Here is a 26,894-nt window from a genome sequence, read left to right as displayed (position 1 = left end):
TGTGTGTGTGTGTGTGTGTGTGTGTGTGTGTGTGTGTGTGTGTGCATGTTGCAATGTTTTTCTACATATACTTGAACGGCAATAATGGACACGGGTGCAAACAATTATCTTCATTATTAATAACTCTGATAGTTATTTGCTTCATCGTAATAATTTAAAATTGACCCAAATAATTGCTTGTTAATTATTCTTTTGATTTATTCAGTTCTCTATCACAGGATTTCTGGGTGTTTATCCAAAATCAGATATCAGCCATATATAACAGTGCTTACACTACCGTTCAAAAGTTTGGGGTCACCCAGAAAATTTTATGTTTACCATGAAAATTCTCACTTTTATTCATGTGCTAACATAATTGTACAAGGGTTTTCTAATCATCAGTTAGCTTTACAACACCATTAGCTAACACAATGTAGCATTAGAAGACAGGAGTGATGGTTGCTGGAAATGTTCCTCTGTACCTCTATGGAGATATTCCATTAAAAATCAGCCGTTTCCAGCTAGAATAGTCATTTACCATATTAACAATGTCTACACTGTATTTCTGATTAATCTAATGTTATCTTCATTTAAAAAACAGCTTTTCTTTTTTTTAAAAAAAAAAGGACATTTATAATATATACAGTATGTAAGAAGACGTATTCAAGGTGTGTGTTTGGATGAATCTGTAAGTGTTTCTCAGTACATTTTCTAAAGTGCAAAATACAAAATTCAAATGTGATGCTTGAACTTCACTTTGCAGCAACATGTACATGCAGTTTTCACATCCGTGTGCTGAGGAAGAAAATTTCTCCGAAAAAATCACCCAATAAAATGATCTTAATTCTAACTACTAACTAGCAGACTGCGTTTCCTGCTAAACTTCAAAGATGACGACAGAAAGAAGCAAATGTACACAGCTTTAGGGTAGAATGTTTATTAGAATTTGCGATTAGCGATGTAACATTCACCTACATGGTGCAAAGGAAGTCATAATTATGCCAATATGCAAATATGCACACCTTTAATGAAATGAGCTCGTCTCATTGGGGGATGATATCCAAGGAAAAGTCAGTGATACGCCTCCACGTGGCTGAACATGGTGGAATGCACAGAAGCTTGTTGCTCTGATGATACAGTAAATATAAGTAGAAAATCAGCAACAGAGTTTACATCAAACATTTAGATACAAATGAAAAGAAACTACAAAAAAGTCAGAAGAGCACTGGATATTCAGATAGTGAAAGAAAGAAGAAAAAATAAGCTTTGTAATGCGCTGCACTGCACCCGTAATAGTAGTGTGTTTCTCTTCAGTCGCATGGAGCTACAGTACTAAGTTGGCAGAAAAAGGTGCATGGCTTTTGTATTCAAAAGAATCACTTTTCTTTTTCATCTGAAACAATGCAGGGAGATGTATGTGGATGCAGTATGGCATTTCATTTATTTGACAGTGTAGTCCATGAATCAATGCATAAAACTATCACCAAAATCCAGTGGTTAAGAGGTCTGTTTAGAAATAAGACTTGGCAACTCTGAAATTCTGTTGTAGGAAACGGGGGAAAAAAAGAAAACAAGAAACAGTAAAGTAGAGAACTTAGGGAAAAGAAAGCAGTGATAACACTGTATCCCTGTGTATCCAAAGTTTTGCTGTGGTTGTTAAAAGCATGTCATGCTCCATTAGTGAAGTCCGTTAAAAGTGGGAACTGGCCATCCCACTTGTTATTCAGTCGGCGGCGATTTTGTGGTCTGGCCTGAGCCTAATGTGTGGGAGGGGAAGAGGTGAGCTCAGCAAAAGGCAGTAGTTGTAGTTGAGGTGAATATGATAATGTCAATGGTGAGGATCCATGGTTGATAATGGTAAAAGAGGGGAGGTCATGCAGCTTGGGCCAGAGGCGAGAAGGTTTGAAAAGCCCTCGGGGGAAGATTTCTCCATCACACTGTGGCCCCTGGCCTGGCGGTGCTTTAGGTAGGACACAGGACTAGAGAGGGAGATGTAGCACAGTACATTAGTAAATTCTTGCAGCAATTCTGGCATTTCAAGTTAGCAGTAGCTGAATTTAATAGACAGTATTCCGATAGAGTACATAATCTTCACTCTCCTAATTGTCTAACCTTTGTAGTGTGTAGCAACACCAGTTACTTTGTACGAGTATTAAATCCCATGGTATTGTGTTTACCTTTCAATATGTAGTCAGTCAACAGTGTAGGCACCTTCTCACTGTCTTCCTTCATGGCATAGAGAACTATACAGAAAATGCAGAATTTAAATCCAAACGTATCCATTCTGAATATCAACTTCTTTCATTTTTTTAACTTTCAGTTCAGTTTATCTATAAAACTAGAAAAGCACTCAGAGAGGTCAGTACTCCGCTAAGGCTGTTCATTCCCCCATATGGCATTGTCAGAAATTTGTTTATTAGTTATTGATAATCAGAAATCATGCAACATAGAATGTGGCCATTTAATATAGATGTACCCACAGACAAAATGACCTTGTGCTGAGCACAGGCGTGTGTTATGTATGTGTACGTTGTGTACGGATACCGACTCGCGTGACCTAAATATGTAGCGGGTGGCAGGAATTGATGGGACTCTAAATCACCCCCATAATTTAATCAGTTGTTCCTCATATTATTTCGGACCGATAAATCCCAATAAGTCCGCAGCAGTCGATTTGTAGTAGGATCACAATCATGTCATCGTCAGCAAGCAGCTAATGTAGTGTTCACTTGTAGTCATACTCATAGTGACGCCGTGCCGCTATCTGGCAATGATACAGAAATCTTTAACAGATCCGTGGATCCAGACTATAAGCCGGATCCCTGCCAAAATATAATCACTTAGTCCTTGTGTCATTTCTGACCTTCCCTGAAAATTTCATCCAAGTCCGTTAGTCCATTTTAGAGTAATGTTGCTAACAGACAAACCACCGCATTCCTTGGTGGAGTAATAAATGATCTCAGGCCACTCTACAATATTTTAGAAAGGAACCCTGCAACTCCTCCTAAAGCAGCACTTACTGAAAGTGTGGAGGGAAATCTTCCTTTTAACACAAACAAACTCTCTGACAGAACCAGATTCAGGGCGGCAGTCGGCCTCCACCAGTTGAGGTGACAGGCAGATGTCCCATTTCCATTTTGCACTTATTACTTGTTTTTTATTACAGATGTGGTGATCTGGATACTTACTGTTTGTGATCATCTGAAGGTCGTCAACAGATGGAGGGGTGCCTTTCTTCTCATATGGAATGACTGTGTTTAGATACTGAAACAGAGTCAAGGTTACAAGGGTTTAACAGAAAAATAAGATATTTAACAGTCAAGCTAACAGCGAAGTTTTATTTGTTAGCTAATTATTCTGTAATGATGTTAACACTATACTAAACTGAGCTTACAGTCATGGTTCTCCACATTAAGGAAGGTGGGTTGGGTTATTCACTTTCTTCCCAAAAGTTAGAAAAGAACATTGATAGCACTTTAATATCTTTCCATTAAATACAAAGCTGGGGCTTAGTTTAGCCTAAGTACCGGGGTAACAGCTAACTATTAGCAACGTAGGCAGCGGGGGAAACAGCTAACTACACTAAGCTAGATACCTGCTTCGTATTAAATGTATAATGAATGGGCTCATAATAAATATATTTCCCAAATTGTTGACCAATTCGGTCCATCTGTAAACTGCAAGCCTTTTTTTTATTCTCTGCAGGGTTAAAGGCCCAATCCATACTCCAAACACAAGGGCAACCCCAACACCTGAACCCAAAATTTAACCTGCTATTATTACAAACTGTTTTAGCCCTGAAAGTGCCTTGTGGAATCTGACACTATGCTTTAAGTTCTACAAGTTGTGAGGTGGAGAAGCCACAGATCAGACTAGTTCTCTCAACACAACCTCCATGTGCTGGATTAGACTGAGATCTGGGAAATTTGGAGGCCAGAGTCACATCTTCAACCCTTCATCATGTTCCTCAAACAGTTCTGAACAGTAAGTATTGTGCTGCAGGACATTATCCTCCTGAAAGAAGTTGTTGTCACCAAGGACATACTATTGTCATCAGCGGGTACATCTGATCTGCTGCACTGTTTTGAATGGTAGCCCATGTCAATCTGTTGTCCTGATGAATATCTGGATCCAGGACTTTCAAGCAGAACACTGAATGTCACACTTGAGACTTTCTTCTTATACTTAACCTTACCTGCTTATCATTCCCTGTGCTTCCAAATGTCTGTCTGATGCCCGTCTGAAGGATGTTGGACAGTCCCTCCATGCTGAAACGCTGCAGGTCACAACCATGACACACACAGACAGACAGACAGACAGACAGACAGACAGACAGACACAAAGAGACCAATATTACAAACTGATCGTCTGACAAACTGAATGGCTGCCTGAAATCTGATTGTGTACACTACAAGAACCTTTAGCAGATTCCAACACAGCATGCTGACATACAATCAGTTTTATTGTGTGCATTGCATCTGCATCATTAAGTAATCTGTACATTGATATTACTTCATTAATGGAGCCTCAGGTACTAACAGTCACCAGATAAATACATTGCTGCTGCCTTTCATGAAGGGAAAATCCATTAAGCTATTCCTCTGTTACTGGACAGGAGACTGGACTGGGCTGTCACTGCCACTTCAGGATCTTTCCTGGAATATACTTTAGAGGCTAATGGACCTGAGATCCATTATGGTAACAATCAGAGGGGCTGAAGAGCAGGAACTGTCAGATGCTGTGGTTCACCTTTCTCACTGTACATTCATAAACACAACTACTGGAGGTGGAAATATTCATGATAGCATCATTAACACTGCTGTAGTGACACTGGGAGAGCAAAGGTTTGGATCAATCTCACGTGAAAGGACTGAAGTTATGGCTCCTACACATTCTCCTACGTGGCAATGCAAATGATTAAATGCCGTGTAAAGGATACAAGGTCACCAGCACCCCATCCCTGCTCCTCACCTTGACAGGCATAGTTCCCGTCTTCTCTGTGCGGCCTGTGGAGCCTGCATTCCCTCCATTCACAGGCAACGTCGCTCCTCCCTGCAGACTCAGGGCCTTGTCCCGGCGTCTGCGTTTGCTGCTGTCTCGCTGCTCCTTCTGCCTGTTCTGCACCTCCATCAGCGCTGTGATGAACGTGTTCTTCACCTCCTTCTCAAACTCCAGCTCGTCACGCCGAGCCAGCTGGCCGACCAGCTCCTCTGAGTACTCGCGGATGGCGGCCTCCACCCGCTGCAGCAGCTCAACAAGCGCTGAGCTGGGCATAAGGCTCAGACCTGCAGGATGGATTTGGGAGGGTGGGAAGGACAGGTTGCATGAGTCAGCTAGATTTAACCAGGACTCGATCAACAAACTGACAATCTGTGTTCAGAATCTGATTTTGCTGTCTGAATCTGTGACACTGTGATGTTATCATTAATTGGTAACATGAAACACCATAGCCTATTAAATACAGAGCAACTTCTCATATGAAAGAGACACTAATTAAGTACTGGCTAGTCGTTGCTGGTAATTCAATGTACAGTGAAAGAAAAAATGACCATAATGAGCAAAGTAATAGAGAAAAGTAGAAATACACTCAAGTATTTTTGTAAATAATGGCTACCTACAGGATACAGTACTGACGTTTGGGAGAAGTGTTTTTAATAAGATGTTTGTTATTGTGTAAATAAAGATGAAAAAAACATATATGTTATTGTAGTGCTGGGTAATGTAAAATACATGTTGCAGTATAGCAGGAAAGAACAGTTACACCCACCTCAGATTCTTTAGCATGCCTTTTACTTACTGCTGGCACAAGTTCAGAAGTGGGACTATATTTTTGAAAATGTGCTTCTAGCAGCTCATCAAGAAGCAGCTTATCGAAAGTACACTGGTGCAGAAATCAAACACACCCTTGTCAAATGTTCAGCTAAAGAAGGTTTCTTCTGCCATCTGAGGATAAAAACTACAACTTAAAAGTGTTGTATAATAAAGCACTATAAACACGTATTAATAGTTGATACTTATTGTTTAATGATAAAGTGAGTAATTGTTATTACTCCACCAAGGAGGCGGAGCCTCAGTGGAGTTATGTGACGATCAGTGTTGATTTGTCTGTCTGTCTGTTTGTTAGCAACATTACTCAAGAACAGACTAATGGATTTGGATGAAATTTTCAGGGAAGATCACAAGGACCAAGTGATTAGATTTTGGCAGCGATGCAGCTTATAGTGTGGATCCATGGATTTGTGAAAGATTTCAGCTGTCGGAAATGATACAAGGAATGAGTAGCCTTGGTGGAGTACTGCGCTTTCTGAGTGCTTTTCTTGTTTTATTTCTTTTAGTCAAATAAGGACTAAATAATAAGGAAATTTCTAAGTGACCCCAAGCTTTTGAACAGTAGTGTACATTCAACTACTAACCACAGTGTAAAACACATGTTGTATTATCAGGTGTTATGCACTGATAACAAAAGAAAACAACAACAATAACATGAAACAGCTGTCCTCATTTGGCTGTTTTACATCACTGTTTCCAATTACTTTCTTCCTTTGACACATGTGATCCCTTAAGGGACAACAGTATGTTTGTCAGGGACTGTTCAGTTTGTTTATGAATCATTTTGTGAGGCCTAAAGAAGCATCCAAAAAGCATGCCTCTTGTAGCTACATATCTAAAATGCTGATGTCAAAACGTTAACCAACCATAATGTTGTGTCACTGTAACAACAAATGAATGTATTTAGACAGCTGTGCATGCTCAGCTCAGCAGCGCTCTGCCATCTCACATTCCCACAGTGGTCAGGACAAATTAATGCGACTCCAACAGAGGAGCCACACAGACCTCCAATATGTTCAGCGACAGGACACCTTATGGCAGAGAACACTGTGTCCTCTTGAACCCTCACCTATGGACCTGCGTAAATGAGATGACTAATCTCACCATGTGGATCACTAAATCAAAGAAGCGGATCCTGGTGACTCCACTGGCTGAAGTGAATATCTCCCCAAAAATAAGATTTGAAGACTGAATCTGAGAGTACACAGCTTGTTGTGCAGGATGATTATTCTTTGTTGTTCATGAATCTGTGCCCTTGATCTGGGTGTCTATTTAACTGGCCTTGGTGCTGGAGCTTCCATAAATAGAGGTGATAGTATTTCTTATGTCCATCTGGGGAGGGTCTCAGTCTATTATTGATGTTTTACTTGACGTGTCAAGGAGATTAATTTCAACCTTAAAAGGCACAACCAAAATCACCCTCCTGCTGATTAACTAAGGAACATCTTTGGCCAGAAAAGATCCACTTTTTTACCCTTAGATGCATAAGTGGGTCAAAAATGACTCAGTGGCATCATTTTCTTGCAATATCTTTGTAATGAAAAGTTTTTATCTTTTCATATTCCAGCTATTCCTCAAAAAACTTTTTTTTATATTATTCAATTTAAATATTTAGGTTACCTTTTATACTTTAAAAATGTTATATTTGTATGACTACCCCAAGCTCCTCTCATTATTATCGCTGATAATATCATACAAGAGGTGATGCAGTGCACATGTTTGGAGAGCAGCAACAACTGGAGGAAAAGAGTGGAAAAATGTCTACAAAATGGATGCTGACATTCTTCTGTTGTTGTTCTGTGTAATATTCTTCTTTTGCAAATATCAAAAATTTTCAAAATCTGTTATAACATGAAAAATAAACACATTTCAAACATGAAATCATTCTTGTCATTCTTGTCTTGACAAAAATAGAATACAAACAATAATATGAATGATTATTCTTAACCAAAATGACAAAAATGGTATAAAAACACATCGATTCTTATACAGGTCATTTTTGACCCACTTATGGAAGAGTGTAGAGTCCACTCACTTATGCATCTTAGGGTTAAATAACCAAATCTACAAGGAGCAATGTTTTGACAAGAATATAGCCCAAACCCCTGAAATATGTGAGTTACCAGATGTCCAAGTTTTAGTTCGGAAGCTTCAGTTTAAAAAAACAAACAAACAAACAAAAAAAAAAAACCCAGTGAAATGGATTGTCCCCAGCTCTACCTTCATAGGAGCAGTTGTTGTTGGAGGCCTGTGACAGCTGCCTGATCTCCTCCAGCAGGGAGGGATTGGTCCGGGAGGAGCAGTGGCTGCTCTCTTCCTCATCCTCCTCCTCCGTTTCACCAGGATCTGGAGAGTTCTCCATCATCTCAACTATCTCCTCAATGACCTTGAAGAGAGAAAGAGAGGAAGTCGGTTAGATATAAGTGGACAAATGGATGGACAGAGTAGAGACTGAGAGACGGGTAAGTAAACATACATCTACAGCTGTTCAGTAGCTGCTAAAATGCTCAAAGCCTCCTCTATGAGCATACATATTACACCTAAATCCCTTATTTATGTCTCCATTGCTTAGAGGCAGCAATGGAGGCAGCTTCCGTTGGTTTTAGCTTTTTAGCATCCGTCTAACCTGCTGTACCAGTATGATAGGAGAGCAACCCAACACTCCACACAGTCACACAATTGTACTTTTATTGGACATGATAAAAAGTCACCCCCAAAGAATGCAAAAAATATTGCTCAAAAACAAAATTTGAAGGTAATAAATGTGCATATCTCTTTAACTTCTTTGATGGAGCCATTTTAAGGGTCACCAGAGGGGCATTGCGGGGTGAGAAGAGTGTGCATTTAAGGAGCCAATGATTAGTTCAGGTGTGGGTCACAAGAGATACGTTGTTTTTGACCGCAGGCTGCCACAGGCTGGCATGTTGTTTGATTTGGAGTTTGGACATCTGATTGTTGCTTTTTGAACTAAATAAATGGATTGGCATATCCAACCAAAGTAAGTGACTTGCTGTATTGTTTGTGGAAGCAAAGAACTGAGAAGCATGCCAACAAAGCCGTGAGTACAAAACCGGGACGGTGCGTCACCACTCTTGTTAATCCATGTAAAGACCACCTGGGCGGGTAGTCAATTTTACTTTGTGATGCTAACAATGGGGCTGCACAGTGGCTTGGTGGTTAGCACTTTCACTTTGCAGCTAGAAGGTCCCCAGTTTGCATACCCACCTTACCGGGATCTTTCTGCATGGAGTTTGCATGTTCTCCGGCTTCCTCCCACAGACCAAAAACATGCTGAGGTTAATAGGTAACTCTGAATTGTCCACAGGTGTGAACATGAGTGTGATTGTTTGTCTCTATATGTAGCCCTGTGATAGACTGGCGACCTGTCCAGGCCTTCACCCTAAGTCAGCTGGGATAAACTCCAGCACCCCCGTAACACAACTGAGGATTCAGCAGTCTATAGATAATAGATGGACACTAACAATACAGAGATGTATTTATCCATTAAACCTCTCACAAGAGGTTAGAAATCTTGGGCAGTTCTCTAGATCTGTCTATTGTCAGTTAGACAATTTTATATGATGGACAAGCTCTTATACACTGTGACTACTCACAATGATGTAAATAACAACAACCATTTTAGTGCATGTTAAGATCTGGAATGTAGCTTATGTGGCACCAGCTAATAGTGATCAGAGGGAGGGCAGACCATGAACTGGGACAGCGGGTTGAGGTGTGTGATCTGTGACATTGCAACTTGCAGGACTTAAAGAATCTGCTGACTAGGTCTTGGTGCCGGATGCCACCAGACACCCTGAGAGGTCAAGTAGAGAGTAGAGTGCTGCAGTCAGCCAGAGCAGTTTCAATTAGTGAAGAACCAACAACATACTTTGTTACTCTCTGATAAAGGCTGTAGTTAGGGCTGCTGGGGATCACCTGAGCTGTCCCTTAGTTATGCTGCTATAGGTTTAGACAGCTGGAGAACTTCCCATCATGCACTAGGCTCCTCTCCTCCACTCTCCTCTCTCTTTCTCCCATACAGTTATACTCCACCAGTACATGTCATTGACTTTGTGTCTTCTCTCTCCTTTCCTTTGTGTTTTGTTCTCTCTGCAAGTGTCTCTGGATCTGGAGCTGGCCACTGTCCTCACCGACCTCCAAAGTCTTCATAGTTTATTTATTTACTTGTAATTTTTTTTGTTTGTTTTTGTTCCCTTTTGTATTCTTCATCTGTTCTCTGTCTGCTGTCCTGCTATCCCTCACCCCCCTCATCCCCAGTCTCACCCTGACCAGTCGAGGCAGATAGCCTGGTTCTGTCTGAGTTCTTTTTGTTGTTGTTATTGTTTATGTAGTCCGTCCCAGAAAAGTGACGTTGTTTTATTTCCTTCCAACTTTTCCATGTTCTTGCTCAAAGGGAATCCAAAGCAAACTTTGAATTTGTTGGGTTTCTCTGCTTTTCTTACGATGTGAAGTGCGATGAGATGACATATGTTGTGAATTGACACCATATAAATAAAACTGAAATGAAAGAAAATGAATCTTCAAGAAATTTCACACCTCTAATCCCTTTTTTTTGCGATGCTATAATACATGATTGAATAGCAACATAAATAGAAATATATACAAATATATTTATTATTACTTAAGGCAACGCAAACTAATATTCAGCAAGTTGTCTGAAAATTCTCCCAAAAGAGCATCTGCAAACTTTTATACAACAGTTTTAGTAAACATGACACTGATGGCTGAAATGTAATCAGAGGACCTCAGTTTATCATTTTAAATGGGAAACAAAGTTAGAAGCTCACCAGGCACCATCCTGGCAAACAAGAGACAACTGAAACACTCGGAGTGTAATTCTAGAGATGAAAGTAACAGCTGATGCACTATTTCATCATTCTACACATCCCAATCTCATCTGATGCAACCTGTAAGAAATTTTACCTCATACTTTGGTTATTTAGACGAGAATACAAATTCAACTGGTTGAAACGTCTGCGTATTAGGCAGGGATGGTCACAATGTTATCCACTACATGCCTTTATCCACAATTTGAATCCTTGCTTGCTGGATTTGGGCACATTTTGGCCTTCCTGGACAGGCTAAATATGGTGTTTGGAATCTATTTAAACATCAGTGTCCTCAAGACCTGCTCAACCTATCCCCACACTATTGACCTTCTCATTCCATATGCCAACAAAAAAGCAAGAATCTTCTCCACACACACCTGAAACTGAAGCTAACACAAAAAAATTACTGTAAACAAAAATGCATTATGACTGAACAGGTATAGGATGAAACAGACTCAAGCACCGCTCTCATTCAAATCTTATGCTCTCTTTCTCTCGAGATCAAAAGCAGGATGCAGATGTAGCTGCCACACACACACACACACACACACACACACACACACACACACACACACACACACACACACACACACACACACACACGCATGCGCGCACACACACACACACACACACACACACACACCTGATCTGCTGTGATGAGAGGCTCTTCATTCAGACAGCTGACGTTGTCATTCTTCTCATTCATCTCCTCTTCCTCTTTTTCATGGATCTGCAGAATGTGAGATGAAACATGATCCAAACATGTATGGTGCAAATGACTTACTATGAGAAGAGGGCGAAAGTCGAAAGCTGCCGCAGAATAATAATTTAAATCTACAATCTACAAACGGTATCTTGATCAGGAGAAATCAGTCTTGGGTTGCTCCTCATTTCAAAGTCCCATGCTTAAGTAGCTATATTAGTATAATATGAACATCACCTTTCAGCATCTCTCAATGATTCCATTTGTAAAAGAGTTTAAGTAGTTTATACCTCATTTGTTTAATCTTTTGCAATACTTGGCTTTTATACAGTTTTGATAATGATGATGACAATCATGACTCCTGCAGATGACTCTTTCTGATTTTGATTCTTCTGACTTGTAGCATCACCATCAGATCAAAGGTTTCAGCTTGTGAAATATCTCAACATGTAATACATGAACTGGCACAAACCTTTGTACAGACGTAGACTACCATTCAAAAATTTGGGGTCACTTGGAAATGTCCTTTATTTTTTGAAAGAAAAGCAGTTTTTTCAATGAAGATAACATTATATTAATCAGAAATACAGCTCTAGACTACATTAATGTGGTGAATGATTATTCCAGCTGGAAACGGATGATTTTTTTGGCCTTTTGTTGGTTTTATTACATCGACAGACAGGTAAGCAGGGAGAATAATGGGGGAAGACATGCAGTAAAGGGCCATGAGCTGGAATCGAAGCCAGGCCGTTGCATACATGGGTCACTCGCTCAACCAGTTGAGCTATCTGAGCGCCCTGGAAATGGATGATTTTTAATGGAATATCTACATAGAGGTACAGAGGAACATTTCCAGCAACCATCACTCCTGTGTTCTAATGCTACATTGTGTTAGCTAATGGTGTTCAAGGCTAATTGATGATTAGAAAACCTTTGAGCAAGTATGTTAGCACATGAATAAAAGTGTGAATTTTCATGGAAAACATGAAATTATCTGGGTGACCCCAAACTTTTGAACAGTAGTGTATGTGCTTCTCAGAAGATATGTCCAAATAATTTTGGTAAATTCCTGACTTTCCTCTGACATCACTATGAGACTGACAGATATGCTTCTGTATGAAATGGCTTAACAACTGTATAGGGGTTGTTATTCCAGAAAAGTTATGTAATGCACATTACTTAGAAACCTTTTTTTTTTTTTAAAGTATTGCAATACTGAAGCATTATTATTATGCAACAACACCTGAGATCTATATATAGTATAAAACCTCACATATGATCATCCCACTACAAACCTCCATCCTAATGAGTTCTGTCTTTTATGCTCTTTAACAAAGAATTAGCAAACAACAACAACAACCAAGTTGTTTAAAGCCAGTCCAAAGAGCACGTCACAGAAAAATGTTGTGGTGAGAACAAGACTCAGATGCATGTCTAGAAGAATCAAAGTGGCTGCAGCAGAAGGCCATACTGCCTGAAATAAAAGTAGTAGATGTAACTAACTGATAACAGTAATGTGTTAGATTATTGCATGGAAGACAAATGTAATGTGATTAAAGTAATGCGCTAACCCCCCCAAATGCTCTTTGACAATTATTAGATGCTTGGATAATTTGTGACCACAGTGGTGATCCCTTGATGTTTTATATATCGCTATTATCAAAAAAAAATTGTCTTCCACTTAGGTGTAGGACCAAAATACATGCCAAACGCATTGCTTTCCCATCACCATCAACTGTACTTTGTGTGTAGTGCTAATTTGCATTAGAAGACATGCTAACATATGATGGAAATAGTTGACATTTTACTTGCTATATATGTTAGCTTTGCTAGTGCAGGAACGGTTGGATGTGGTATTTCTTCAAAGCACCACTGTGCAGCCTCACAGAGTCGCTATAGACTGTAAATGTCCGAGCACTCATCTCTCTGCTGGTCACTGACATCATGACAATAATGAGACAGTAAATGAGAGATTTCTCATTTGTTGATTGCTTAAAAATCTGTGTTCCAAATCCAAGCAAATGTATTTTGCAGCTATGCTTTAACAAATACTTAAAAGGCAATGTGGAAGAAGAAAAAATTACTAAGTATATTATGTACACATCCACAGAAAGAGGGAAGGATTCTTCATCTGTGGAATATTAAGGCCTCTTTTGGTATCACACTGGTAACTTCGGCTGAAGGCAGGATGGTGCTGAATATAAGCGCTCTGATGATTTCCACAACAACCCTCACCCTCTGGAGTGAAAGCATCTGCTCTGGCCTTGACCAGCCCAAACATTGCCTAGACTGCTAATGTCTGCTGTCCAGTTGTGTCTGACAGCCAATTAAGGGAGGGGAGGAAGAGGTAGACCTTTGCTGAACGCAAGACCAGTCAAGGTTGGTCAAGCATGACTTCAAGTGTCAGCATGACATCGGGCCTCAGAAAGAATGAACAGTTAGGCATCTCAAGGTGAAAAATAATGACATACGTACACAGAGATTTTTTAAAAACAGATTAGTGAACTACTGGACAGACTGATAACCACTACACCACTACACACTCCTATATATCTGGAAAATAGAAGGAAGACATGACTGTGAGAGCTATGAGCTATTTTCTGGGGTTGTGAACACATTTTGTGGGTCAAACCTTTCCACAGTTTTGATAAAACTATGTTCATTTGAGCATAAAATTTGTAAATAAACATCAGAGTAGGTCAGAGAATTGACTGTCTATTTATGGTTAACGGTTTTGAAGCACAGTTTCATGCCACCCATCTAACATCATATTGTACAGTTTGTTGATCGACATTCTTATTATATACACTACCGTTCGAAAGTTTGGTGCCACTTATAAATGCCCTTATTTTTGAAAGAAAAGCTTTTTTTTCAATGAAGATAACATCAAATTAATCAGAACTCCAGTCTAGACATTGTTAATTTGGTAAATGACTATTCTAGCTGGAAACAGCTAATTTTTAATGAAATATCTCCATAGGGGTACAGAGGAACATTTCCAGCAACCATCACTCCTGTGTTCTAATGCTACATTTTATTACCTAATGGTGTTGAAAGGCTAATTGATGATTAGAAAACCCTTATGCAATTATGTTGTCACATGAATACAAGTGTGAGTTTTCTTGGAAAACATGAAATTGTCTGGGTGACCCCAAACTTTTGTAGTGTATATATCTGCAAAATAGAAGGAAGACATGACTGTGAGAGCTATGAGCTATTTTCTAGGGTTGTGAACACATTTTGTGGGTCAAACCTTTCCACAGTTCTGATAAAACTAAGTTCATTTGAGCATAAAATTTGTAAATAAACATCAGAGTAGGTCAGAGAATTGACTGTCTATTTATGGTTAACGGTTTTGAAGCACAGTTTCATGCCACCCATCTAACACATTGTACAGTTTGCTGAAATTCTTATTATATAGTTTTGTATTGAAAACACACCAAGCTACTAAACAACAAGCAAACTGTTGCTTGATGAGGACGTGTCATTATATAAAACATTTGCAGTATTTGATGTTTTGACAGTTTGAAATCTGATAAATCTGACTATTTAATAACTGCAGTACCTACTGTATGTATTCGTCTGGCCCACTAGCTGATGCTGTTGTTAATATGTCATTGTTGTTTTCATTCTTATTGCTAAGCTTTTTGCATCAACTAGTAGGCAGATTTTTATCAAAATATTAAGCAAATTTCCAGAAAAATGACATTTTTTTTCACTTTAGGAGCTGATTTGTGGAGCTATACAGCCGCTTCAGGAAGAACATTGACAGATCACATGGTGGAAAACAAGACAGAGATGTGACCTTTCTGTGTACTTCATGGATTATTTAGTGGTACAACTTCACCTGAGTCAAGTGTAAAAACTTTCTTGTGATATGCCAAATTTTGTCCTCTCAGGCTTTTAATGGACGGATAAAAACAGCTGTTACATGTAGACTAAAAACCAGACAATGACGTCAGAACAGGAAGCAAACAGGTGTAGATTTGTGTAGAAACAAAAACAAAATTTTAAAACACTTGTGAATAAAGGTTTTAGGAATCCCTCCTAACTTCACCTTCCCAAAACGAAAATGAAAATGTAGAATATAGCGTTTTCCAGGCCTAGCAACACAGTTCCCAGACCTAAACTGATGAGAAAGATGAGGAGTGAAATGTACCTCCTGATCAGAAAGATTGCCGTTGAGTCCCTCGGAGTCTGCGCCGTCCCAGGTGGAGATGTAGTTGTCAGTTAGAGCATCCCACACACTGCAAATCAAAAGAGACACATGCATGTAAGCCCAGCATCTTTCACAAGAAAATATTTTTTATTACTGCATGGAGGCTCTGAGACACTATTTTTGCCATCGGCTCCAAAATGTCTCTACTGTTTTAGGCTGGTGTGGTTAGAAAGGCAGACTGTGTAGCAGCATTAGACTAGAACTGGGTGCGTTGCTCTGGTTATAAAATGCAATGTACTCAGCCCTGTCTTCAGCAACCTGCAGCTCAGTCAATATTTCAGTCAATTCAATGATGCTGGTCAAAGTGCAGAGCTGGAGGCTGCAAACGAACAATGCACAACTGAAAAACAGCACAGCTTACTACTCATTAAAAGGTATCCTGAGCAGAGTTTTAGATAAAGTCTTCTCACATCATTGTGCACAGTGGTCTCTGACTGCGACCCGGAGAGAGCGTCCGTCTGAGGAGGAGTGACAGAAAAGTGGGAAAGAAATCTCCTTTGTCTGTGAGCCTTTGTGTTGTTTCCTCCTTCACTCAGGGGTTGGCTCGGGCCTGCTGCCTGCTCCCGGTGGCACTGCCTCCGCCTGCTCACACAGTGGAGCCCATTCAGCCCTGCAGCTTACCTCACCAGTCATGCCGCCATACCACGGCTGCACACAAAGCTGCAGTACGCTCAACCCTAATAGGGGTCTCCCAGACAATTTCAGGTTTTCCATGAAAACTCACACTTTTATTCATGTGCTAACATAACTGCACAAGGGTTTTCTAATCATCAATTAACCTTTCAACACCATTAGCTAACACAATGTAGCATTAGAACACAGGAGTGATGGTTGCTGGAAATGTTCCTCTGTACCTCTATGGAGATATTCCATTAAAAATCAGCTGTTTCCAGCTAGAATAGTCATTTATCACATTAACAATGTCTAGACTGTAGTTCTAAATCTAAACTGCATATTATATAAATATTTAGGAAACTGGAAATTATCAGTCAATAATTTATGGAAAAGGGGTGGGATTAGATAAGTGTTTGTTTACTTCTTCTCATTACTTTTCAAATATGTGGACCTAGTCCAGAATTGTGAACTATGATTTTTGCTGTATGGTTTTAAATCAACCAAAAATCATCCTATTCTGCCATCAGGGTGAAAACTCATTCATAAACATACTGTCTTTGTTGTTTAATCTGTTCAAAACCTGAACTGTGCTTGACTTTACAGGTGATTTTCTGGCCTGGAGCAGTGCTGGTGAGCAGATCTTTTCACTGTTTCCTTGCAAAGCTCAGGCAGCTGACTGCTGAATGTAGATTTAAATGATGGACAATACTTTAGGTATCAATCTTCTCATGTAATGTACCCTCCACGATGTTAATGAAGCTGAACAATTCAAACACATCGCTCTTCATAATCACACATGCAGCACATGCATGACACACTGGTTTGGCCGTCTGGCCTGCAGGGACTGGAACTCCATGTTACAAAGCTGTCCTGTTGTGTTTGTTGGCAGGCAGCCACTGAAGAGGAATCATTCTGTTTAATATTCTAGTTCTCCATCAGCTTGTTGGCTCATATCTGCCTTTCAGATCAGCCAACTGCAGGGATTAGGCCAAAATGTGCCACAGACTGTTTTCAATCAAACGGCTGATTTAGAATGCTGATGATTATTTCTGCTGGTCTGTGACTCTCTCCTGTTTTTACTTTGAATTAGAAAACATCATTTTTTCCTGCATGACATAACACAACACAAACCTTCCAGTGTTATGAACATCAGCACTGTCTTAGCTTCTATTAATAACTGCATATTTTGAGTCTGAGTGGTGCTGAGGTGAATACATATCAAATGAATGAGACTGGATTCGATGCCACATAATGGATTGTTTTGAAAAGGGTCAAACAATGAGACATTGTTCATGGGAGAGAAATTCCAGGGGAGGTTGAAACAGTTGACATGTCTGACTGGAATGTGTTTGTGCTGGTTTCCTTCTCTGTGCCACAGTAAATCAGTGTATGGCATTAGCCAACTCTATCCACCCACTACCCTGTGTTCTGCACTCAGTCATCAGTCAAAGCTCTATTCATCAATACAGACTCGTTTTACCAGCAATTTAACACTGGTTGAGATCATATAATCTTTTCCTCACACCTACAGTCAGGCTATATTTAGCATGGTTCAAATACACGCAGCGCGAGGACGTCTGTGTTTCTACCTCAGAGGCTGTGAGCAAAAGGAGGAGGGTCTGGCAGTCAGCTGGTGGAGAACCAAAGCCAACTGAGGCGTGCAGCACTGCACATTGAATAATTCAGCATGCAGCCTGACGAGGTGGAGCTGTGGAGGGTGGGGTCACGCTGCTGATTGACTGCTTGTTTGGGATGTTGCAGTCTGAGGGTGGAAATGTTTTGGCTTCTGTGTCGGGCTGCCGAGCCACTGTTTTGGTCTCCAGAGTGTGTGTTGTGAATGGCAGCAGTATGAGTCCTGCTGAGTGATTAACATAAAACGCTGCAGGAATGGGTTCTATTAAATGTATGCTGACGCTCTCACTACTTCATACTTGGGTTCCTCAATTATTTTATTATTAGTGTAATTACATAGGCAGAAGCTTAAACAGCCAAAATGCTACAAAGTTTAGGCATTTTGATGAAAAGTTCAATTATCCAAACAGAAGTTTTTAGATCAGGTATAGTTTGTCACTTATTGTAAAATATACTCTAAAATCTTGTATGGAATAACCAGCTTATACTACCATTTAAAAGTTTAAGTTTAAATTTAATTATTATTATTATTATTATTATTATTATTATTATTATTATTATTACTATTATTATTATTATTATTATTATTATTATTATTATTATTATTATTATTATTATTATTATTATTATTATTATTATTATTATTATTATTATTATTATTATTATTATTATTATTAGGAATCATCTATAAAATATCAAGTTAAATGGTTGACTACTATTATTCAGTTGTTATTGGGCATAATTTTTCTCTTAAATAATGACAAATACCTGTAAAATTAGAATATTTTTCTGATTTAAATACTATAAATAATAAAAAGTGTAATTTTTGATCAAATGTTAAAAAGAAATACAATTCATCATTGGCAAATTTTTGATGCGGGCATTATTTACAGTTTTATGTCACTTTTTTTCTTTTTTTCAGGTATTTTTTAGTATTTGATACTGTAAAAACATTAAATTCAAAAAACTACAACGAAAAACAGTTGAAAAAAACAGTCAATTCATACTTGAATCATTGCACCTTGAACACAGATGAGCAGCAAAAAAAAAAAAAAAACATGGTAGAACTGACCAATTCAAAAAGATTAATTCCTTTCAGAGTTGCAACAATTAAAAATAAATATGTTAATCATTTTCTGGTTTTAGCTACAAAAGCAACATTTTCTTCTACTACAATAGTAAATGTCATATCAGGAAAAACACTGCTAGTAGGAAACAAATGGGAGTTTTTAATTTAAGTTTACTGAATCCAGTGTTTTCAAACACCAGTTGATAAAATTCAATATTCTCCAGAGAGACCACAGGGGGTTAAAATGGCTCATTCTTGCATGTTTATGCATACTTCATTTTTTATTTATCCTTTATCTTTTTTCTTTATTTTTTTTTCTGTTTTTGCTATTGGTGTTGTACCTTTCTATTTTGTTTTTTATTTTTCTGCTGATTCACAGTAACACACCCTTAAAGAGCACCTGCCTCCTGGTTTTGAGGTTAGTTCAGACACGGTTGGGAATGTGTGGGATAAATATAAACCTGAAAATGAATTTTTTTTTTAATCAAATCTCCCTTCCAAAGGGGCTTTGTTTTAAATATGAACTCATATAGTCTTTATTCTGAACAGTATCATGTCCATTAAGACTTCACTGCAGACTGCTGGCTGTAAAACACACATTACCAGATCACTTCTGATGATGGCTAAAAGCCCCAGAAAGGCTGCAGTAAGTGCACCTTGTGTTACTCACTCTTCATCCTGCAGTCTCTCCTCATCCTCCTGGTTGTGTGACTGGTTGCGTATGGGTGCCAGGCCCTCCGTCTTCGTGTTGTAATTGTGGAAGCAGACGTTGAGCTTCTCGTCAAACTCGTTGACCAGGTCTTCCATCGACTTGAAGCTCATCATCTCAGAGAAGTTCTCCAGCTCTGAGAAGTCCTCACGAGTGATGGAGGCCAGAGGGATGGTAGTGGTGGTGGTGGTGGTGCTGGTGGAGTAAGAGGAATTGTTGAGCGCCGGATGGTCCAGCTCATCCATCCGACAGGGCCGGAGGTCCTCAAACTCCTCATCCAAACACACTAGAGGGGCTTCCATGGTGTCCCCTGGAGGGTTCTGGTCTGGGCCCTGCACCAAACAGACTGATGGTCAAATAGGGTTTAATGCGCTCACTTTGCTGTTTCTGGGCTTGTTAAATACGCTATTTTAACTTTTACTAGTATTCCCTTACAGAATTAAGGACATACAATATCGTTCAAAAGTTTGGGGTCACCCACACAATTTCATGTTTTCCATGAAAACTCACACTTTTATTCATGTGTTAACATAATTGCACAAGGGTTTTCTAATCATCAATTAGCCTTTTGACACAATTAGCTAACACAATGTAGCATTAGAACACAGGAGTGATGGTTGCTGGAAATGTTCCTCTGTACCTCTATGTAGATATTCCATTAAAAATCAGCCGTTTCCAGCTAGAATAGTCATTCACCACATTAACAATGTCTAGACGGTATTTCTGATTAATTTAATGTTATCTTCATTGAAAAAAGCTGCTTTTCTTTCAAAAATAGGGACATTTTTAAGTGACCCCAAACTTTTGAACGGTACTATAAATGTGTTCCAAAGTTCCAAGTCCAAAAATTTCTCCAAATTTTTATCTGTCCCCATCTGCTTGATTTCCAACATCCCAGCAGGATTTATTTGTCCTCTCCTAAATCATGGCTGCCTCACCTCATGTGGAATGGCACCATGATGTCTAGACTAACAGGAGATTAAGGTAGATATGCCAGAAGGGGACCATGTCCCAAAGGGAACCCAACCAGTTGGCTTCACTGGTAAACCCCACTTAATTAAGTACCTCTACTGGGATTTAATTGATGAGGTGTCCAAGATCCTGCAGATGATTTTATGGGAACATTTATCAAAGTACATAATAAATTATGGTCAATCTATTTTTGTGTTTGTCAAGGGGTTTCTCCTAATGTTAAGTATTTGGGTGTAAATTGTGTAATAAATTATGTAGGCATGATATTGTTATTATTCAGCTGTAAGAAAATTCTCTTCAGATTTACAGAGATGCCATGCAATGATATATTTTTTTTACAACATGACACCACATTCAAGATTTGGGCACAAACTTCAGAAAATTGCTTGCTTGCATACACTACCAGTCAAAAGTTTACACACCTTCTCATTCTTTTTTATTTATTTGTAGTATTTTCTACATTGTAGATTAATACTGAAGATTAACACTTTTTATTTACAACATAATTCCACATGTATTCTGTTATAGTTTGGATGCCTTCAGTATTAGCCTACAATGTATAAAATAATTAAATAAAAAGCATTGAATGAAAAGGTGTGTCCAAACTCAGGTATTATCATCTCCACAATCACAGCTCCAATGGTTCTACTGCGGTTATGTTTTGGAAATTTTATGTAATAATATAGGTGATAATATATCCACTGTTGTGTACTTCACTGGTCTGATCACTGAATAAAACTGCAGCCCTCACAATATTGTCTCAGAGACATTTGGTCTTCATTTATTCAGCAAAAGACACAGGCAGGAAACATTTGGTTTATGTCTTGTGCAGTTTGTGAATTGGTAGTTTCCACAAACAGAAACAGCTAAAAGAAAGCAACACAACAACCACAGAAGATTGTGCTGATGGTCATTTTTACTTGATATTTATGATAGTGGGCTGTACATAAGAGGGCAAGGAGCGATCAGTAAGTAAAAAAATAAATGTAAATTCATACAACAGCGCAGAAGGAAGAGTGCAGACCTGCAAACGGAAGCGTTGTTCATTCTTGGGAGGACTGCTGGCGCTGCAGTCAGACTTTTAAGAGAAGTTGTGCCTCGGTCAGGCTGTCTGACGCAGTGTCATTACAGTATTGAGGCCTAAATTTCCTCCTTTGTGCTTCACTGGACCCTGGCCGGGTGCAAGTGGGTGAGTACAGAGGAGTCCATTTAAAAACAAGCTTGTGCAAGCCTCTTCCTCCTCATCACACCACTCAGCAAAGTGCTGCTCCGTCTACAGCCAGATATCGTATTTCACAATCTCTGCCTATTCTCTGTGCTGCTGTCTTATTGGTTTGTTTGTGTTCTTTCAAAATGCTTCTGCTTTTTATTGTCTAAGGCTTATTTTGGATTTCTCTGCTGAGAAAATGATTCATGTGAATTCAGTCCTCGCAGTAGGGAAATGAATCACCCCCCGCCTCTTTTATGTGACAGTGACTGACAACTTGTGTCCATCAGTGGACCCAATTAGGGTCATTTGGTCGTCTCATAAAAGGAACACAGACACAGGACTTAGTGGCTCACTCTAACCTTGCCACAGGGAATAGTTGGAGGAGGTGCTGCTGCTTGACTATTTGACAGGGTGAAAAATCACTAATTCAGTTTCTTGAAAGCACTGTAGTATTTCTGTTTACCACTTTGTCAGTGTAGCCAACTGGACATGGAAAACTCTGAATTAACTAGTTGAATCAAAAATGAGCACCTTCATTAGAGATGGCAGCAGGAGCAATGGTAGAGTATGCAGAGGATTTTTTGACATTTGCAGGTATAGATGTAGACAGTGTGTGTTGGAGTATGTGTCAGCCTTTTTTTAGTGGATGTGACCTTCACAGTGAGTGGTGGGGGGGGGTTCAGGTGCACCTCGAGCATGCAGGTATGAAAAGAGCCAATCACAACAGCTCATCAGAGGTCATTTAATGCAATGGAACTAAATCACTCACTCCATTTTGAACAACAATTGCTAGAACAAAGTATTTATTTGTAGGTTGCATATTTTTTGTATGACACAAGCAATAAGAATGTTGTGTTTAATATTTTTGAATAAGTTCAATGACAATGTATGTCAACTGCTATTGAAATCAATAGGTGTGAGCCTGTAGTGTATGAGGAGCATGGAATGAAATGACTGTTCACATCTATTACGGCCCCTGGCTCTCACTCTCACACAGCAGGTATTTCATCATATTTATGTTAAAAATACCCCTGAAATCATTGTGATTGTGTTCCACATAAATACAACTGAAACGGATTCCTCTTCAAATCAACAATCAGGCGGCTGTGACAGAGATGGAAATGAAGCAAGTGCATGTCATCAGCTCATCAGAGGTAGAAAAAGGGAGAGAGTGGGGGGAGGGAGAGAAGAGCAGCGAGGAAGGAGAGATGGAGGAAACCATGGTTACGAGGCAAGGATGGAGGGGAGGATGATGCACGGAGGGGTCAGGACAGGAGGAATGGACGGCAGGCTGAGAGGTACGGCACAATAAGAAGAGAGATTACCTGCAGATGGATGAGCCGCTGTTTGCTATGGCTTAGAGCAGAGATCTTCTCAGACAGGGAGAATCTGTGCCTCCCTTTGCAGCAACACCCAGCGATCAGCAGCAGCAGCAGCAGCAGCAGCAGTTACATTCATTCCAGGGTGAAAGACAGAAAAGGAAAAGAGAGAGAAATCAGGGAGGTAAAGATGGCAGCGTAGTGTGAGCTTTGGTCTGTATCCTTCCCTCAAACGTTAGCCCACAGCCACCCTTATCTGTCCTCCCACAGCCCGTTGTTTTCCAATCAATAGGCAGCCAGCCCAGCTCTCACAGAGTCTGCGCACTGCTGGGCCTCTGACGATATCAGCTCACCCCTCCCTCCCTCCCTCCAATGCTTTCTTCCCTCGCTATCCTCTTTTTCTCCTTTTGTCCCTGCCTCCCCCCTCCCCACTTGCATTAATTCCCCAGTATTCATGAGGCGGAGGAGGAGGAGCAGAAGGTTTGGGGGAAGGAGATGATGTTTGTAGCAAGCAAGGTGGCACATTGTATACGTGCCCACCTTCTACCTACGGTGTAACAACCTTTTCTTTTGTTGTCTGCTTAATGATTCTGCCTCAGAGCTGAACAGAATAAGATGTGCTATTCGGACCCGTGTATTTGAACACAGAGAGCACAGTTAGAAATTATATATATCTGTATATCTATATCTTTATTTATATACTGGATATGAAATCTGACTGTCTTGAGACCACTTGAGAAAATTAAATGACTTTTCAAAAGCATCAACACAGAACTCGTCAAAAAAGCAACATGCATATATAATTAACTAAATACACTAATTCATTGACGTTCTGTCCCAAATGTGCACATATGTGGGTCATTCCAGAATTGGAGGACATTTGGGTCTCAAAATTTTTGAAAATTAAACTTTCTCTTTTACAATTTTCTGCAACATATTCATCCATAATAGGGAATAAACTACCAAAGGCTTGACTGGATCAGCTTACACATCAGTGGTACAATTTTTATTCCACGTTTTATTTGTGTGCTAACCCTACTCTAATCACAGTAACAGGGTTGCTAATTCATGCTTTTTCTCTTTTTCTCAGGAGTAGAAGCTAGATATTTAGCTGTTACTGCTGACCAAGAGGACAAACTTACTGATGGAAAACAGTAAAGAAGTAAAAAGAGTTTGTCTTCTCCTTATAATCTGCATAACAGGGTTGCATGAGGTAGACTGAGGCATTCAATCAAGGCTGACAATGTTATAAAAATCTGAAAAATAGAAGAGAGGACATAGCTTTGCTCTACTCATTCTTTTGGAAAACTGTTTGATGATGTTAATTCCAGTGTATCATGTGATTTACTGTTTTCTTCTTCTACCAGCTAAAAAGGTTATGCTAACATGGTTGTTGTGGGACACATGTTCCATACATAGTAATTATAATTTAAAATATTATGTTTATTAAAAAAATGTTCCCACAATTACAAGAGACATCAATGAAAAAAAATAATGCCATTAAAAGGGGATTTAAATTTCATTTTAACTGCTTTATTTGAGATTCAATCTGGTCATCAGGGCGGTGGGACAAGAGAAAAATGACATTTTAGGAGGAACTCCAGACTTATTTGGTATTTAAAAAATATTTTCAAACATTCTTTTCTCCTAGTGTTTTTTTTTTTTTTTTTTTTTTTAGATTTGGTCTCAGGACAAGTACATTTACAGAACAACTGCATGTTTTACTATTTCGTACATGGATTATTTCAAATTTAATGGGCGAGACATAAAATGTCCTCCAATTCTGGAATGACAGGATACAGAAGCAAGTGGGACAAACTGACATCCCTTCACTCATAGAGGGAACATTCTCAGTGTGCTGATTAAACTAAATCTAAAAGGATTATATATGAGCTGAGGGGAGAGCATTCAGTCACAAACTCGTCTAAAGCTTCTTGCAAAATGTTTCGTAACTCCCAGTGCTTTGTCGTACCACACTGATAAAGTAAGAAGACATAAATTACATCAAACATTGAGGATTTAAAGTTATTAGACATAACACACAATACAAATTGATTTTGTTTTGTTGATCTGACAAGAAATTTTGCTATCTGGATGTTAACATTAATAACTTTAAATAATCAGAAAAGCTAGCATAACTAGCATGTTTCCATTCCCACATTTTTACAAGTATGTTTAAAGTCAGGGATATTGGCTAAGAGTCAGCATCTTAAAAAATAAATAAATTAAAAAGAAAGAAAACTGTGAAAATTTCAGAATTATAAACAACAGCAAATTATCATGACCTCTCCCTCTCTCCCTCATCTGCTTAATCCCAAATTTCTGTGGTTGGGTTTTAGTCGGCCTATCTAAAAGCTCTATCAGTAAACACATGCAGTCACGTAACAGTTGACATGTATTTATCACACTTACTCTTATGCTTAGGCTGCAGGATATTATACTATGGCTATCTCTGAGGCCTGGAACATCCTGCTCACAGATAGGAGCAGATTTCACAGATTAGGCTTTTCACAGCCTGATGGCTTCAAGAGAATTGAGAAAATAAGCACTGAAAATGTGTTTCAGTGAAGTGACGGCTTGTTGATGTTGGACATTTTTTATTTTTTTATATATATATATATATATATATATATATATATATATATATATATATATATATATATATATATATATATATATTCCATGCAGTGCTGAATCCATTAGCTGTCTCTTTAGTGATGAATATTCTGTTTTTCTAGCTGATTATTAGCAGATAACAGAAAAAATATCAATGAAAACTGGACAGTTTAGTATAAACAGATAATTTTAGAAATTGGCAAGCAGAGAGAGCAGCCAAAGACAAAGAGATGAGCTGCACACTGATGCACTAAAAACATGACGTCAGTGCACAGGAGGAGCTGAGCCTACCTGTGCACAGTCGTACTCTACAACAAATTCATGTGGAAACAAGCCAACAGAGCTCAGTTTCATCAGTCAGCAGCTGTTTCTTTAAGTGCAACAAGAAAAAAAAAAGGACAGAAAAGGAAGAAAGGAGAAGCGGCATGTCGGAGGCCTCACATTGCCATGGCAACACAGCAGACACGGCCCAGAACTGCACAGACGCTGGTTGCCATGGTTGTACTATAACTGCCCTGGCAAAGGAATTACTCCACAAGCAACAGAGACCAACAAGAAAGAGAGAAGTCTCCCTTTGTTCGGACCACTGAACCCATCACAAAAGAGTGGCTGTAAATGTACAGAGGAGGTGTTATATAAAACTTACATTTAATAAGAGCACATTCTACACAATGTGTAGGATATGTTGTTATTTATACTAACACACTTGGCATTGACCAGGGGTGTCAAACTACTACTTTAGTTCATGGGTCACATTCAGCCCAATTCTTATCTACTTTATGGTTTAGTTTAACATACACCATGGAGGTTGTGTTTTTGTCTGAGCTGTTTTGCTGTATGTGAATTTTAATATCAACTGGGTAGCATTTAAATAAGTGAAGAGTACTCCATTGACACTTCTAAGAAAAATGATATTTATGTTTAATTGACAGCTCTAAGGGGCAGCATAGTGGTGCTGTGGTTTGTGTGTGGTGGACTAGCAGCTTCTTCCAGATGTTCCCTGTTGTTCACCCAAAGTCAGCTGGGATAGACTCCAGCTCTTCCATGGGATAAAGAGGCATAGCAGAGGATAGATAGGTGGATGGATGACTGTAATGAATAAATTCACATTGTTGCAGTGGTTAATATAGACGATTATAACTCAATTACTTGATCACTGAATGAATTCAGTT

General features: G+C 39.1%; 1 protein-coding gene across 3 annotated transcripts; it reads right to left on the bottom strand.

The window, feature by feature from the left end:
- Positions 1-900: 900 nt before the first annotated feature.
- fez1 (fasciculation and elongation protein zeta 1 (zygin I)) lies at positions 901-23,413 on the bottom strand. 3 transcript variants are annotated; one of them, XM_023265781.3, is made up of 10 exons: positions 23,113-23,413; positions 19,567-19,951; positions 15,521-15,608; positions 11,302-11,388; positions 8,029-8,194; positions 4,951-5,264; positions 4,175-4,255; positions 3,168-3,243; positions 2,157-2,222; positions 901-1,958 (listed from the first exon to the last, which is right to left on the bottom strand). In XM_023265781.3, exons 2-10 carry the CDS (start codon positions 19,905-19,907, stop codon positions 1,942-1,944), a joined length of 1,236 nt encoding a protein of 411 aa, XP_023121549.1. In that variant the 5' UTR covers positions 19,908-19,951; positions 23,113-23,413; the 3' UTR covers positions 901-1,941. The 3 variants fall into 3 exon arrangements, with proteins under 3 accessions (XP_023121549.1, XP_023121548.1, XP_023121550.1); XM_023265780.3 differs by having other exon boundaries at positions 19,567-19,937; positions 23,113-23,412; XM_023265782.3 differs by lacking the exon at positions 11,302-11,388 and having other exon boundaries at positions 19,567-19,937.
- Positions 23,414-26,894: the final 3,481 nt, after the last annotated feature.

Source organism: Amphiprion ocellaris, chromosome 14 (genome assembly GCF_022539595.1).
Source record: "Amphiprion ocellaris isolate individual 3 ecotype Okinawa chromosome 14, ASM2253959v1, whole genome shotgun sequence".
Taxonomy (NCBI): domain Eukaryota; kingdom Metazoa; phylum Chordata; class Actinopteri; family Pomacentridae; genus Amphiprion; species Amphiprion ocellaris.
The sequence above is the reverse complement of the archived record's forward strand: the minus strand, read 5'-3'. Positions and strand labels throughout refer to the sequence as shown.